A 12,286-nucleotide genomic window follows, 5' to 3' on the forward strand; every position below is an offset into this window, starting at 1 on the left:
AAACTCACCAAATTTCATTCTCTTTGTTGTTTGTTGAAGAACACCAAAATTTCAGCTGGGTTTTTGCCCAAAAATCGCCAAAAAAAGGCTCAAAAACGCTCCAAATTTCAAAGAAATTTCAATCTCTTTGTTGTTTGTTGAAGAACACCGAAAATTCAGTTGGATAATTGTTTCAAAAAGTTTAGTAAGCAATTTCGAGTTGATTTTTTATCTAAATTCAGTTTGTAGCTTAGATTCTTCAATAATTTGCATATGTGTGTTAAATTTGAGCAAACTTAGGGTTTTGTTTGGTGGAAAATCACTTATAGAGTAAAATTTGAACTTAAATTCAGCTTAATTTGGTGGAAAATCAACTTATATTCAGTTTGTATCTTAGATTCTTCAATCTCTCAAATTCAGTTTGTATCTTAGTTTCTTCAATCTCTCAAATTATCTTTCTTGTTTGTTTATTTCCATCAATGTGTAACTTAATTGTTGTGGAAATACAGTAGATGATGTAGTTGGGGAGTGGAAAATTGCAAATGTTCATATGAATTGCTTACTGGAGCATTTGACATATAATTGTTGAGTAACAAATGTACTATTGCAAAACATCAAAATTATTGTACTTCATGCTGCATCTTAATGGCATGAACAACATCCTCAAACTTCATGTTGCCCACTGCTGACTAGCTTGTGCACTACTTGACAATTAAAATGCACATGGGAGTTGAGTTAATTATTCTAGATTGCATATTACTATTCAGTTATTAATAACCACTTTAAGTCATTTAGTAACCAGTTTAGGTTGATTTGTGATAAGTTTCATTCCATCACTTTGCATATTATTATTCTAGCCAAGTTCCTATTTTGTTTTCTAAGTATCATTGTTTTATGTTCAAACAATTTAAAGTATACTACAGGAAAGAAATCAACTGAATTAGCTAGTATTAGTGTATTTGTAACTACTTTAATTCATTTAGTAACCAGTTTAGGTTGATTTGTGATAAGTTTCATTCCATCACTTTGCATATTATTATTCTAGCCAAGTTCCTATTTTGTTTCTAAGTATCATTGTTTTATGTTCAAACAATTTAAAGTATACTAAAGGAAAGAAATCAACTGAATTAGCTAGTATTAGTGTATTTGTAACTACTTTAATTCATTTAGTAACCAGTTTAGGTTGATTTGTGATTAGTTTCATTCCATCACTTTGTATATTATTATTCTAGCCAAGTTCCTATTTTATTTTCTAAGTATCATTGTTTTATGTTCAAACAATTTAAAGTATACTAAAGGAAAGAAATCAACTAAATTAGCTAGTATTAGTGTATTTGTAACTACTTTAATTCATTTAGTAACCAGTTTAGGTTGATTTGTGATTAGTTTAATTCAATTATTCCATATTCATGTTTTTGTGTTTACTGCAGACATGCCCTCGTTTGACTTGGGTATACTTGGGCTCAACGACATACCCCTGCAGCCACCACAACAGACACAAGCAGCTGACCCTAATCCAGCGTATTACAAAATCAAAAAGACGCCAAGACATTGCATTCCCTGTAGTTCTGGAAAAAAAAAGATCTCCAACGAAGAAGAAACCATCTCCAACAAACAAAAACAGTCTCCAACGAAGCAAAACCCCTCTGTGAAGGAATGAAGACTAGTAATAAGATCGTCTCCAAAAAAAGTAGTTTGAACCATTTTGTGACAATTACTTAGTTTGCATGCTTATGCGATGATTACTTAGTTATTACCAAAAAGGACAATTACATCTGGTTAGTTATTTTGCTGAATGTGTAATCAAGTGTTTTTGTTTTGATACTCAAGTGTCTGTTAATCAGTAAGTCAGGTTATAATTCCAACTTATGTTAATCTGTAAGTTCGTTGTATTCTATTAAGTGACTGTTATATGTCAACTAGAGACTATGATATGTCAATTAGTGACTACTAATGTTAATCAGTAAGTTGTACTTTAATCCATTTAATGTCCATTGAATGCTTGTTTAAATTAGTCACCTATTTTTCACTTGCTGAATACTTTAATTTTTACAATTATATTGGACCTAATTATTGGAAAAATAAATAAATGAGTAAAATAAGTATTTTAAGTCATCAAAAGACTAATTTAACTCCATTTAGGGGTTAATTTAAATTTGACTCCAATAAAATAGGTACTTCAATAAGAGACCATAATATGCCAATTGGTGACTAGTTTAATCCCTTATGGGACTACGATAAAAAATTACAAAGCAGAAGGCTAATATAAATTCATTTGGTACCTAATTTAAACTAGTTGGTGACCACTTTACTATATTTACAAAATATTTAAGAAATGGAAAGAAAAAATATATTTCATTTACCATAATCACTAACAAAAATGTCAATCTGATAACATGTGTGGATTCCTCAATGTCAAAAAATTAATAACTGACCCACAAAAACATTCTGTCACCAACATAAATCATTTTGTGACCACTATAATCTTCCAAGAAACTACAACAATCTAGCAGGAGAGTGTAAGAACCAAACTCCTTTGGTGCATTAGAAGCAACAACAGCTTTACTGCCTCGACTTTTCTCAAGCCCTAATTTGGGCCTCACACTTCTTCCCTTAGGTTTGCACTGATGAGGATCAAAACAGTGACAGTAGAAGCGCTTGATGTAGTGGGATCTATGGAATAAGATTGTAAATCAGCAACATCAAGGTTAGCAAACAAAGCCTCAACAGCACCGAGATCACTCTTATAGCCATTCTCCACAATCTTCCTTACCTCTTCATTTTCATCACATCTCCTGATAAGAAATGAATCATAATATCAATAATCTTATATGCTGCATCTTGTGTTCAATTAGAGAGTTTTATGCAGATAAGAATCTCATAATATCAATAATCTGATTTTGAATTGATTTCCTTTGAACACCAATAAATCATTACTAAAAAACCTTATGCACACAAATTCACTGGAATTATCAGCAATTAATCACAATTAAATCCTAAACTAATAAAAAAAAAAATTGTAACCTTGAATCTCGCTGAGGAACACCATCCTCGAGGGTGAAATAAACAGCATCAGCATAATATAAAAAAAAACCTAATTAACAAAGATTAAAAGAATGTGAATGGAAAATTACCTCAGAAAACAATCGAATCAGATATTCAGCGCGAAAATTTGAAAGAACAAACCTCGACACCGTCGGCTCGCCGATTTCAATTCAATTCTTCTTTCACAATTCATTAGAAAAGAATTGGCGTCTATAAATCAGCGAATTTCTACCCGTGCGAATCAATCTACAACAAAACAAAATCCTAATTGACAACAACAAATTCACAATTGCAGAAGAATTACTTTGCTTGCTAATTGAAATACCTAATACTCAAGATCTGGAGAAAAAAAATTCTCAAAATTTGAATTAATTGAGGATAATATTCATGTAATTGTAGTTATACCAGCATCCGAAGAGCGAGAGGAACGAAATTTGGAGGGAGAAGAGAGAGAAAGAGAAAGGATTTTTTTTTTTTAGTAACAGAATGTAAATGTCGCTGGGTTGGGGTTGGGGATAACAGAATGTCGCCGGGTTAAATGACGCAAGTTGGGCTTCTCTATTAAAATTGGGCCTGGACTGGTCTAACTTTAATATTAAAGTTAGGCAGTCTTTGTAGATAATTTGTGAAGGTAAATTATTTTAGTTTACATGGCCTATTTAGCAAAAAGTAGCATTAATTGTTGTTGTAAATGTTATCAGTTTAAGCGATTGTTATTGGGTAGTGTCAAAGTACTTATCCAATGTATTGTATTTGGTATAGTAGTCGTTGCAATGGTTGAATACAACAAAAGACATGTAATTGGTGATAGAATTAACTACAAATAATTAATTACTTTAATGGTTAAAGTTGATGTTTATTAAATGTTATGTCTTATACTTCCTCCGTTTTTCTAAAAATCTTTCCTCTTTTCGTTTAAGTGCGTTTACAAAAGATCTTCCTTCTTTTACTTTATTCCTTATTTGGAATTTTTTTTCCCTTTTTACCCTCTCATGTCCCTATTATATGGTCCACCATTACATTATTAATTCAATTTTAGTCTCTTTCTCTCTCCTACTTTAACGCTTTTTTGTTTGTTTGTTTATCTTAACCCCTTTCTCTCTCCTACTTTACCCACCTCACACAAATGGATCCTCCTTGGTATCCGTAGGAACAGTAACAAGGAAGATCTTTAGGAAACGGAGAGAGTATTCTATAAGAAAAAAAATTTATATAACCCTTAGAATTTTACAGAAAAATTATTAGATAATAGCTAAATAATAAAATTGGTTTGTATATCAAACCAATCTTAAAAAGCTACACATAAAAGAGAGGTAAATAATCGATAAATTAATGACAGTTTCTTTTATTTATAAGACTTGAGTAACGTGGTTTACATTACAAAGATTAAAAGTTTCCACAAAAGAGGAAGGCATATTTTTCTTATTCAATAAACATGAAAGAAACGAGAAGGTTGGAACAAGAGAATAGTGAAAAGCTAGGACTTTAGAGGATTTTTATTTAAAAAGAAAAGGAAAAAAAATCCACCAACTGACCAACCTTTTGACAGACGAGAACATTGCATTTGCAGAGTTGGTGAGAAATGATAAAACGCTAGCAGCTATAGACACTTTTGTTTATAGCAAAAGCTAACATCCATGTGACAACATATAATTAGCACACATGTCACAATATTGTTTATCCAAAACAAATTACTTTTTGCAATTTCTAAACTTGTATATCTCAAGAAATATATTTTAGAAAAAAATAAAAAATAAAAAATATACTAATATTCATATATTTTTATTCTCTACAAATAGACATCCATTTTGATACAATTTCATCATATATTTATTTTACTCTTATCGTTATAACACACTTGTATCTTGTTATTACAATGCACCTTTTTATGTTAACATACACTTGTTTCTTATTACCATACACTTGTTTCTTAATACAATACACTTATTTCTAGTTAAAATACAATTGTTTCTTATAACACACTTGTTTCTTATTATTACAATACACATGTTTCTCGTTAACATACACTTGTTTCTTATTATTACAATAAACTTATTTCTCGTTAACATACTTGTTTCCCCATACAATACACTTGTTTCTTGTTAAAATACACTTGTTTCTTATAACAATACACTTGTTTGACGTAAGGTAATTAAAACTGATATAAATTTTAAAACTGATATATGATGAAATTAGATCAAAATGGATGTCTATTTGTAGAGAATAAAAATATATGAATATTGGTATATTTTTTTATTTTTTGCTAAAATATATTTCTTGAGATATACAAGTTTAAAAATTGCAAAAAGTAATTTGTTTTGGATAAACAATATTATGACATGTGTGCTAATTATATGTTGCCACATGGATATTAGCCTTTGCTAAAGACAAAAGTGTCTATAGCTGCTAGCGTTTTATCACAGCTCCGACCTCTAACCTCTTTCCACTGCAACAACCCCTACTTTACCAAACATCAGGTCTGTCCCTGACATTTTGGAGGTCCTGAGACGAACTAAGAAATATGACCCTCTTCAATATCATTACAATTCTTGACCTATATTGATTTAAACATATTAAATTATTAATGCTCAAAGCTCGGTTGAAAATAGGTTTCCTAACTCATGAAATTTGAATTCATTTTAGCTTACATTTTTGTAAGGTACCTACTTTATAATAGTTCCACTTTGACATTTGCAATTTTATTAATATCTAATTATTTTGACTATCCTACTTTATTGATTCGTACAACTTTTGTAAAATAACACATTTTGGGTGTAATATACATTAAAATAAACTTAATAACATTTCATATTAACATTGTTCTTATATATTAGTAACTTCATAGTCGAACTAGAGCAAACGAACAATGTAAACATAAAAATTAAACAATTACTTCCTCTGTTTCGAATTAAAATGGAACAAGTCCATTTTTTCACTATTCACACTTTTCACTTTGACTAAGATTTGTGACTTGTACATAATGAAAAACATAGTGAAATGAGATCTATTAAATTCATCTCGTGACGTACTTTCATAAAATATAATTTTTATAATTTTTACTTTTATGTAATTATAGATATTTGTGGTCAAAATAATACCTCAGCGTGCGTAAAAGTGAATTTGTTGCATTTAATTCAAAACAGTGGAAGTATATAAAATCGAAAGGGGTGTGAAATAGCACAAGCATAGTTATTCTATATGAGAAGGAAAAAAAACAAGTTACTAAAGATTAAATAGTAATTTAAAACCAATATACATAAAAGAAAACCAAAAAAGGAAAAAAAAAAGAAATTGAATCTTTAAAATCAGTGAAAACAAAAGAAAACCAAATGGAAAAATTAGAAAGCTAAAAGACAAAAAAAGATAATAAAAGAAAAATTAGAAAGCTCAAACAAAAAAAAAAAAAAAAAAGAAAACAAAAGAAAAAAAATAGGAAGTGAAAGACAAAAAAAAAATGTACTTGGGGTTCGAACTCAAGATGGGTGAAATGCAACGAGCCAACGACTATATAACTGACAACAAACCAAGAAGCTAACACTATACAAGATGAATATAATGCAATGCAGATTTATTTATCTTAGCTAGCAAATTGCAAAAACACGACTTGGGCCTTTTCTCCGTTAGCCCTAGGCCGGCGCCCCTTCTGCCCAGGCTCAAGGACGGGTCTGCCAAACACTCACATGATTTTAAAATAGCGTTTTAATCTTATTCAATCTCTACCCACTGTCTAAAAAGCAAGTGCCAAACAGGATCTATAAACTAAAACACATTCACGTTCAAAAAACATGGTTTAAGAGGAGAAGATAAATATGAAGTTAATTTTTGTTTCTTTTTTCTTCCGTCTTTGATATACAAGGATATAGATGATTTAGGGTTTCCTTCTCACAAGTAATAACCCTAAATCATCAAAACAACTAAGACTAAAAGTAATGTCATCTGAATACAGTTTCTTTTGACGAATTTTGAAGATGATGTCCAAGCTTTTAATTGCAAAATGACTGGTAAAATTATTTTAAATTTTAGACAAAAAGAGACCATATATACAACTCTAACCAGTAATGTGTTTTTTCAACTTCTTCCTGTTGATGCCAGGATCATCAACTCTACTCACAATTTCTATAGGAACATGCAACGGATGATACTTCATGAACTCTAGCTGCTCCTTTGCTTCCTCAAGCCTTTGTTTTTCATATCTCTGTTAACAAATAAACAGAAGTTCATGAAGGGTCACTCGAAGACTTCTCACCGTTTAACTAAATCATGCTTTTGATATAGCATAAGATCAACTCTTACACAAGTCTTTTCAAGCACAATAACTTGCTGTTTACAGAGCTTCAATTCCATCTCAAGCGCATTGATACGTGAATCAACAGGAACAGCACATTGCTCCACTATTTGTTTCTGCCTTCCCCGGATAACCTCCGGCTGCCACACACTTAGAGCTACAGACGCTTGCCTAGAAGTTCTCAGGGCAACCCATTAGACAGAATAAATAGCCCTTAAACAGGGAAAAAGAACTAGGAAGGTGCTAGATCTCATTTTAAAATATGCAAAATACAGGAAACGTATAAACTACCTCAACTCATGAAATTTTCAGCTTTATGAAGTTTAGAATTAAAATTTCTTACCAGAAGAAAGGGCATGATAAATATATTTGCAAGCATTTTTCATACTAGAAAATTATGTTACTCCGACTCGGATATGGGTGTCATATCCGAGTAGGGATCGGAGGATCCAACACCCTATATACAAATTTAGGCCAATACTCCGACATGGTCAAGATAGTGTCTTGACCAATTTTTTGGACACGTCTATCATTAAAAGTGTCGGTAAAGTTTCCCGACAATTTATTTTTCATTAAAAAGAGGAATAAGCAACAGTTGTAATATACATTTTAAAATATATTACTCTCTTATAGATAACAAGTTAAAAAATTGACAACGACCACAACAACTGACTTGTCTCCAACTTTCAAATCTAGAGTTTACCATTTGAACCCTAGATCTGAAAATTTCTCTTCTCTTCTGTCAACTTCGACCCTTGATTGTCGATACTTTACAGATACGCTAAACAACACCCAATTCCAGGCGTGTCGAGCGTCCTTTCGAGTAGATAAGCGACACTAAGAAGGCACTTTGTTGAACTATGAATCACATTCATACAAGAGTGGCAGTCAAAAGGATACAAAATGATGACAACAGTCCTTCAAGTCCAACAAAATTGATATAGAAACAAAGAATAACATATAAATTAAGGCAACTTAATGAAAGAATGAAACATAAAACAAAGTTGTCTTGCGAACTCCCTTTACAGTGTTAGTTCTTCGCCGTTTCATAAGATGTAATTCTCTAGAGGAATTCCCAATTCATCTCCAAGATGAACAAAGTTTGTAAATCAAATGGCAATTTCTTGATGTAAATGTAGTAAATATAAGGTCAGATATTAGACATATCGTCCTAGTTATGACTTACTTTCGGCCGTTTGGTTCATATAGTAGTATGGGTTTGGAATCAGGAATGAAATCAAGGTGGTATAGGTTTGAAACTTGATACCTAATACCATGTGTTTGGTTTTTATTTGGGAATGAAAATTTTCTTTTATTAGATGCCTAAACGTATTAGTATGAGCCATATCCACCTTCCCCTCGAATTGTTAAGTTCCACACCTTATGGGTTTGAGGTATGAGTTTTAAATCTATCAGGGGGCGTTTGGTTCACATAGTGGTATGAGTTCAGAATCAGATAAGAAATCAAGGTGGTATAGGTTTGGAACTTGATACCTAATACCATGTGTTTGGTTTTATTTGGGAATGAAATTTTTTCTTCTATTTAATACCTAGATGTATTGGTATGAGCCAAACCCACCTCCCCTTGGGTTTCTAAACCCCATACCTTATGGGTTTGAGGTATGAGTTTTAAATCTATCAAATTATTAAACAAACACGAGGTATGGGTTTTGCTCATTCTAAACCCATACCTCATACCAAAATCATATGAACCAAACACTCCTTCAATTTATTAAACAAACACTATGTATGGGTTTTGCGCATTTTAAACTCATAACTCATATTGGAATCATATGAACCAAAAGCTAATAGTTCATCCGTAACAAAATAGATGTTACACTTTCTATATATAGTTGTAACAAAATAGATATTACACTTCTTTTTTAGGCAACAATCTCTCTCTATCTCTCTCCTATTGCATGGGTCTTCTTTATTCTTTTTCTCTATCTCTCTCCTCTTCAAAAAATTGCCTAGAAAGTGTGATTTGAAAGGCGTAACATCTATTTTGTTAGGGAGGAAATATATATAGTGTCCTTCCATCTAAATATGCAGTTATCTTGGAAATGAATTGGAGAGGCTCTGGTTGTCAAAAAAAAGAATTGGACAGGCTAAACTCTCTACGCTAATCCACATTATCAACAACAATTTGAGAAGGAAAAAAAAAACTCAAATCTAATAAACTATATTCAAGAAGAATCATTACCTGACCTTACGCAAATTCGACAATTCCACAGCAGCAATCTTCATTTTAGCAGTCTCATCATCCCTACGCGTTCGCAATTCCTCGAGCCTTTCCGAATGCTCAGCAATGTGACTCTCCTTTCTGAGCACAGCTCGCCTGTGCGCCGCTAATCTTCTTGCCTTATCTTTCTCATGCCTATACAACAAGAACAACAACAACACCAACAACAATGCTTTAATTCCAAAGTGATTTGGGGTAGGCTAACATGAACCGTCATATGAAATCGTTTTAGTAACAGAAGAAGAAAAAAAGGACAACAATAATAGTTCAAATAAAGAAAAATGAAGGTAGTAAAAGTGAGAGGGTTTAGATGAGACGAAACACACGGAAGCCAAAAACACCGATTCATGTATTAAGAGAAATCCAAGATATGAGAATATAAAATAAAACTTGAGAAGATTATAATTCCCAAAATTGATTAATCAATTAAATTTCAAAACCCTAAATTGGAAAAATCCAAATAATCTAGATAATATTTCACCGACCAAGATTTGTAGAGTGTTTTGGTAGAAGGTGAGGAAATGATGATGCGTTTACGAGGGAAATCGTAGGCGAGTAAAGAAGACCAAAGTGAATCTTCGTTGGATATACAACGAAGACGTTTACAAGAGATTGAAAGGCAGCATAGATCTTTGAAGCTCAAATTAGTGTTGTTTGTTTTTGATTTTTGGACTCCCATTTCAAGGATTTTTCTCCATAGTTCGTCTGGAAGTTCAGACATGGTTGACAGTTTTTAGTTGAGTTGAAGACTCAAACTAAAATAGGGTATTGTGCAAAGACACTAAAATATAAATGGTTACCTTCTCAAATCATTTCTAGTATTAGTGAATTTTTTTTTAATAAGGAGAGAAAATTTTAGGAAATCCCTCAATTTGGGGCTAAACTAACATATTTAGCGAATGAAGAGAGGAGAGAAAAAATCACGACAATAAGGAGGGAAAGACTATAGGAGCAAAGAGCACGAATGACCTTTGTGAGCCATGAAAACCTTCGTCCACTAGTTTCTTCCTCACACTACATCAATACATCATTATAAGATCATGTAATATTTATAAGTACGTATATATTTAGTTTCGATTAGGCTACCTATTTAACAATGATTTGGTTAGTAAGGACTGTGGTGGTTGTCGACGTAAAATATCAAAGTGGTAGACTTGGTTAGTTGATAAATATATCGCAATCAGTGTCCAATGAAAGCTACAATGACAAGGAAATATAGTATTAATCATAGAACAATTATAACTTAATTATCGAATAAATTAGAAGTAAAGCGGGTTTAATAAACATACTTTTCAAAATACGGGACAAGGATGATCTGATGAACTCCTAAACGAGATGATGCTTTGAAACTCAGTTCGATGTAATCTTTCACTTCGACTTTGTTTTTCAAGCAATTGTGATCTCGTAATATGCTTGGACGTAACCAACCAAACATTATTGGGCCACTTGATGTTCCAATAAATTCATTGTATAATAACCTCAGAAATCATATTGATTAATAGTAAACTTAATTATTATGGAAGTTGAATTGAAAACTAATTAAACATATATATATATATATATATATATATATATATATATATATAATAATATATATATATATATATATATATATATATACTTATTATGTATTACCTCATGAATGTTTGTATCATGGAAAACATTCAACTCTTCCCCGCATAAGAATTCTTTGATATCGACCTTAGAAATGAATGTCGATGACTCCTCAAGGTAGTGGAATTTTTGCCCCTTTAAAACAACATATATTCACTATCATCGGGTAAATCGCTAGCGCACTCATTAAACCAAAAGCATGGAATAGTGAGGCTTCGCAACACCTCTGGATCGAGCATAAGTGAGTTCTTTTCACATGAAACATTTTCCTTCACCTTCTTATCAAGTGAACCGACCTTCTTTGCGCTCCTGTCATGGGAACTGACCTTTCCCGAAACCTAGTAATTAGTTAAAAGTAAAGATATTTCTAACTATATATCATAGGAAATAGAAAACAAAAGACGCATATATATATATATAGTATCTTACTCATTGTACCTGATTTGAAAACCGCACAAATGAATGCTGCCACAGAACATAATTGCCAATTGCATGGCTTAGTAAATCTAGATCAACTTCTGGCTGCGATAGGGGAACAGGTAATTCTTCAAAACCAGACATAATTTCATTGATGGTGACCACATAGTGGTTATCGTCCACTAACTGGTTATGCAAGCGTACTAAGTCACTAGGGGGTTGTGCATGGCCATTTATATCAGTTGACTGAAAAAGTCCATTGAAAAAAGTACAATAGTTGTTTATTAAAGCAAAATGATTAAGTGATTACCTTCAACTAGGGTACTCGAGGTGATTTATATAAAGGTATCATCTAATCATCGGATGCTCGTGGATCACCGGTCGATTGTTGAAGTTATGTGTCATCTCCTCCCTCAGCTCCTCCCGAATTGCAGCCTTGATAGTCTCCACATCTACAGCCGTCGAATTCACACTACTTACACTTGATTTTTCGCTGTAGTGTATTGATCGCCATATACATTTCTCAAACTGAGGTGGACACCTCCTACGCCCCTCACGCGTCCACTGTGGTCCTTTCCTAAAGTTTCATGCAATGCATCGATGTGTCCTTGAGGAGTGAACTCACCGGATGCCTCTTTTTCTTTTTATTCCAATCTACATAAGGATAAGAGAGAAACACTTGTGAATGCAAAAGTTATATTATT

At 32.2% G+C, this 12,286-nt stretch overlaps 2 protein-coding genes across 2 annotated transcripts; both read right to left on the reverse strand.

Annotated features, from left to right (window-relative positions):
* Positions 1-2,319: 2,319 nt before the first annotated feature.
* On the reverse strand, positions 2,320-3,092 carry LOC109134961 (uncharacterized). The gene is made up of 3 exons (XM_048637889.2): positions 3,004-3,092; positions 2,753-2,774; positions 2,320-2,652 (listed from the first exon to the last, which is right to left on the reverse strand). Exons 1-3 carry the CDS (start codon positions 3,056-3,058, stop codon positions 2,403-2,405), a joined length of 327 nt encoding a protein of 108 aa, XP_048493846.1. The 5' UTR covers positions 3,059-3,092; the 3' UTR covers positions 2,320-2,402.
* A 3,742-nt stretch (positions 3,093-6,834) lies between these two features.
* LOC104893453 (F-box protein SKIP24) lies at positions 6,835-10,341 on the reverse strand. Its single transcript, XM_010679559.4, has 4 exons — positions 10,037-10,341; positions 9,513-9,686; positions 7,318-7,480; positions 6,835-7,219 (listed from the first exon to the last, which is right to left on the reverse strand). The coding sequence occupies exons 1-4, from the start codon at positions 10,270-10,272 to the stop codon at positions 7,073-7,075; spliced, it is 720 nt and encodes a 239-aa protein (XP_010677861.1). The 5' UTR covers positions 10,273-10,341; the 3' UTR covers positions 6,835-7,072.
* Positions 10,342-12,286: the final 1,945 nt, after the last annotated feature.

This window comes from Beta vulgaris, chromosome 5, assembly GCF_026745355.1.
Source record: "Beta vulgaris subsp. vulgaris cultivar EL10 chromosome 5, EL10.2, whole genome shotgun sequence".
Lineage (NCBI taxonomy): Eukaryota > Viridiplantae > Streptophyta > Magnoliopsida > Caryophyllales > Amaranthaceae > Beta > Beta vulgaris.

Coding starts and splice junctions, on each gene's coding strand:
- LOC109134961 (XM_048637889.2), bottom strand. CDS start 3,058: ATGCTGATGCTGTTTATTTCACCCTCGAGGATGGTGTTCCTCAGCGAG. Junction 2,775..3,003: donor GTTCCTCAGCGAGATTCAAG/GTTACAATTTTT, acceptor ATTTCTTATCAG/GAGATGTGATGAAAATGAAG. Junction 2,653..2,752: donor GATGTGATGAAAATGAAGAG/GTAAGGAAGATT, acceptor CTTATTCCATAG/ATCCCACTACATCAAGCGCT.
- LOC104893453 (XM_010679559.4), bottom strand. CDS start 10,272: ATGTCTGAACTTCCAGACGAACTATGGAGAAAAATCCTTGAAATGGGA. Junction 7,481..9,512: donor TCGAATTTGCGTAAGGTCAG/GTAATGATTCTT, acceptor GAGAACTTCTAG/GCAAGCGTCTGTAGCTCTAA. Junction 7,220..7,317: donor TTGTGCTTGAAAAGACTTGT/GTAAGAGTTGAT, acceptor ATTTGTTAACAG/AGATATGAAAAACAAAGGCT.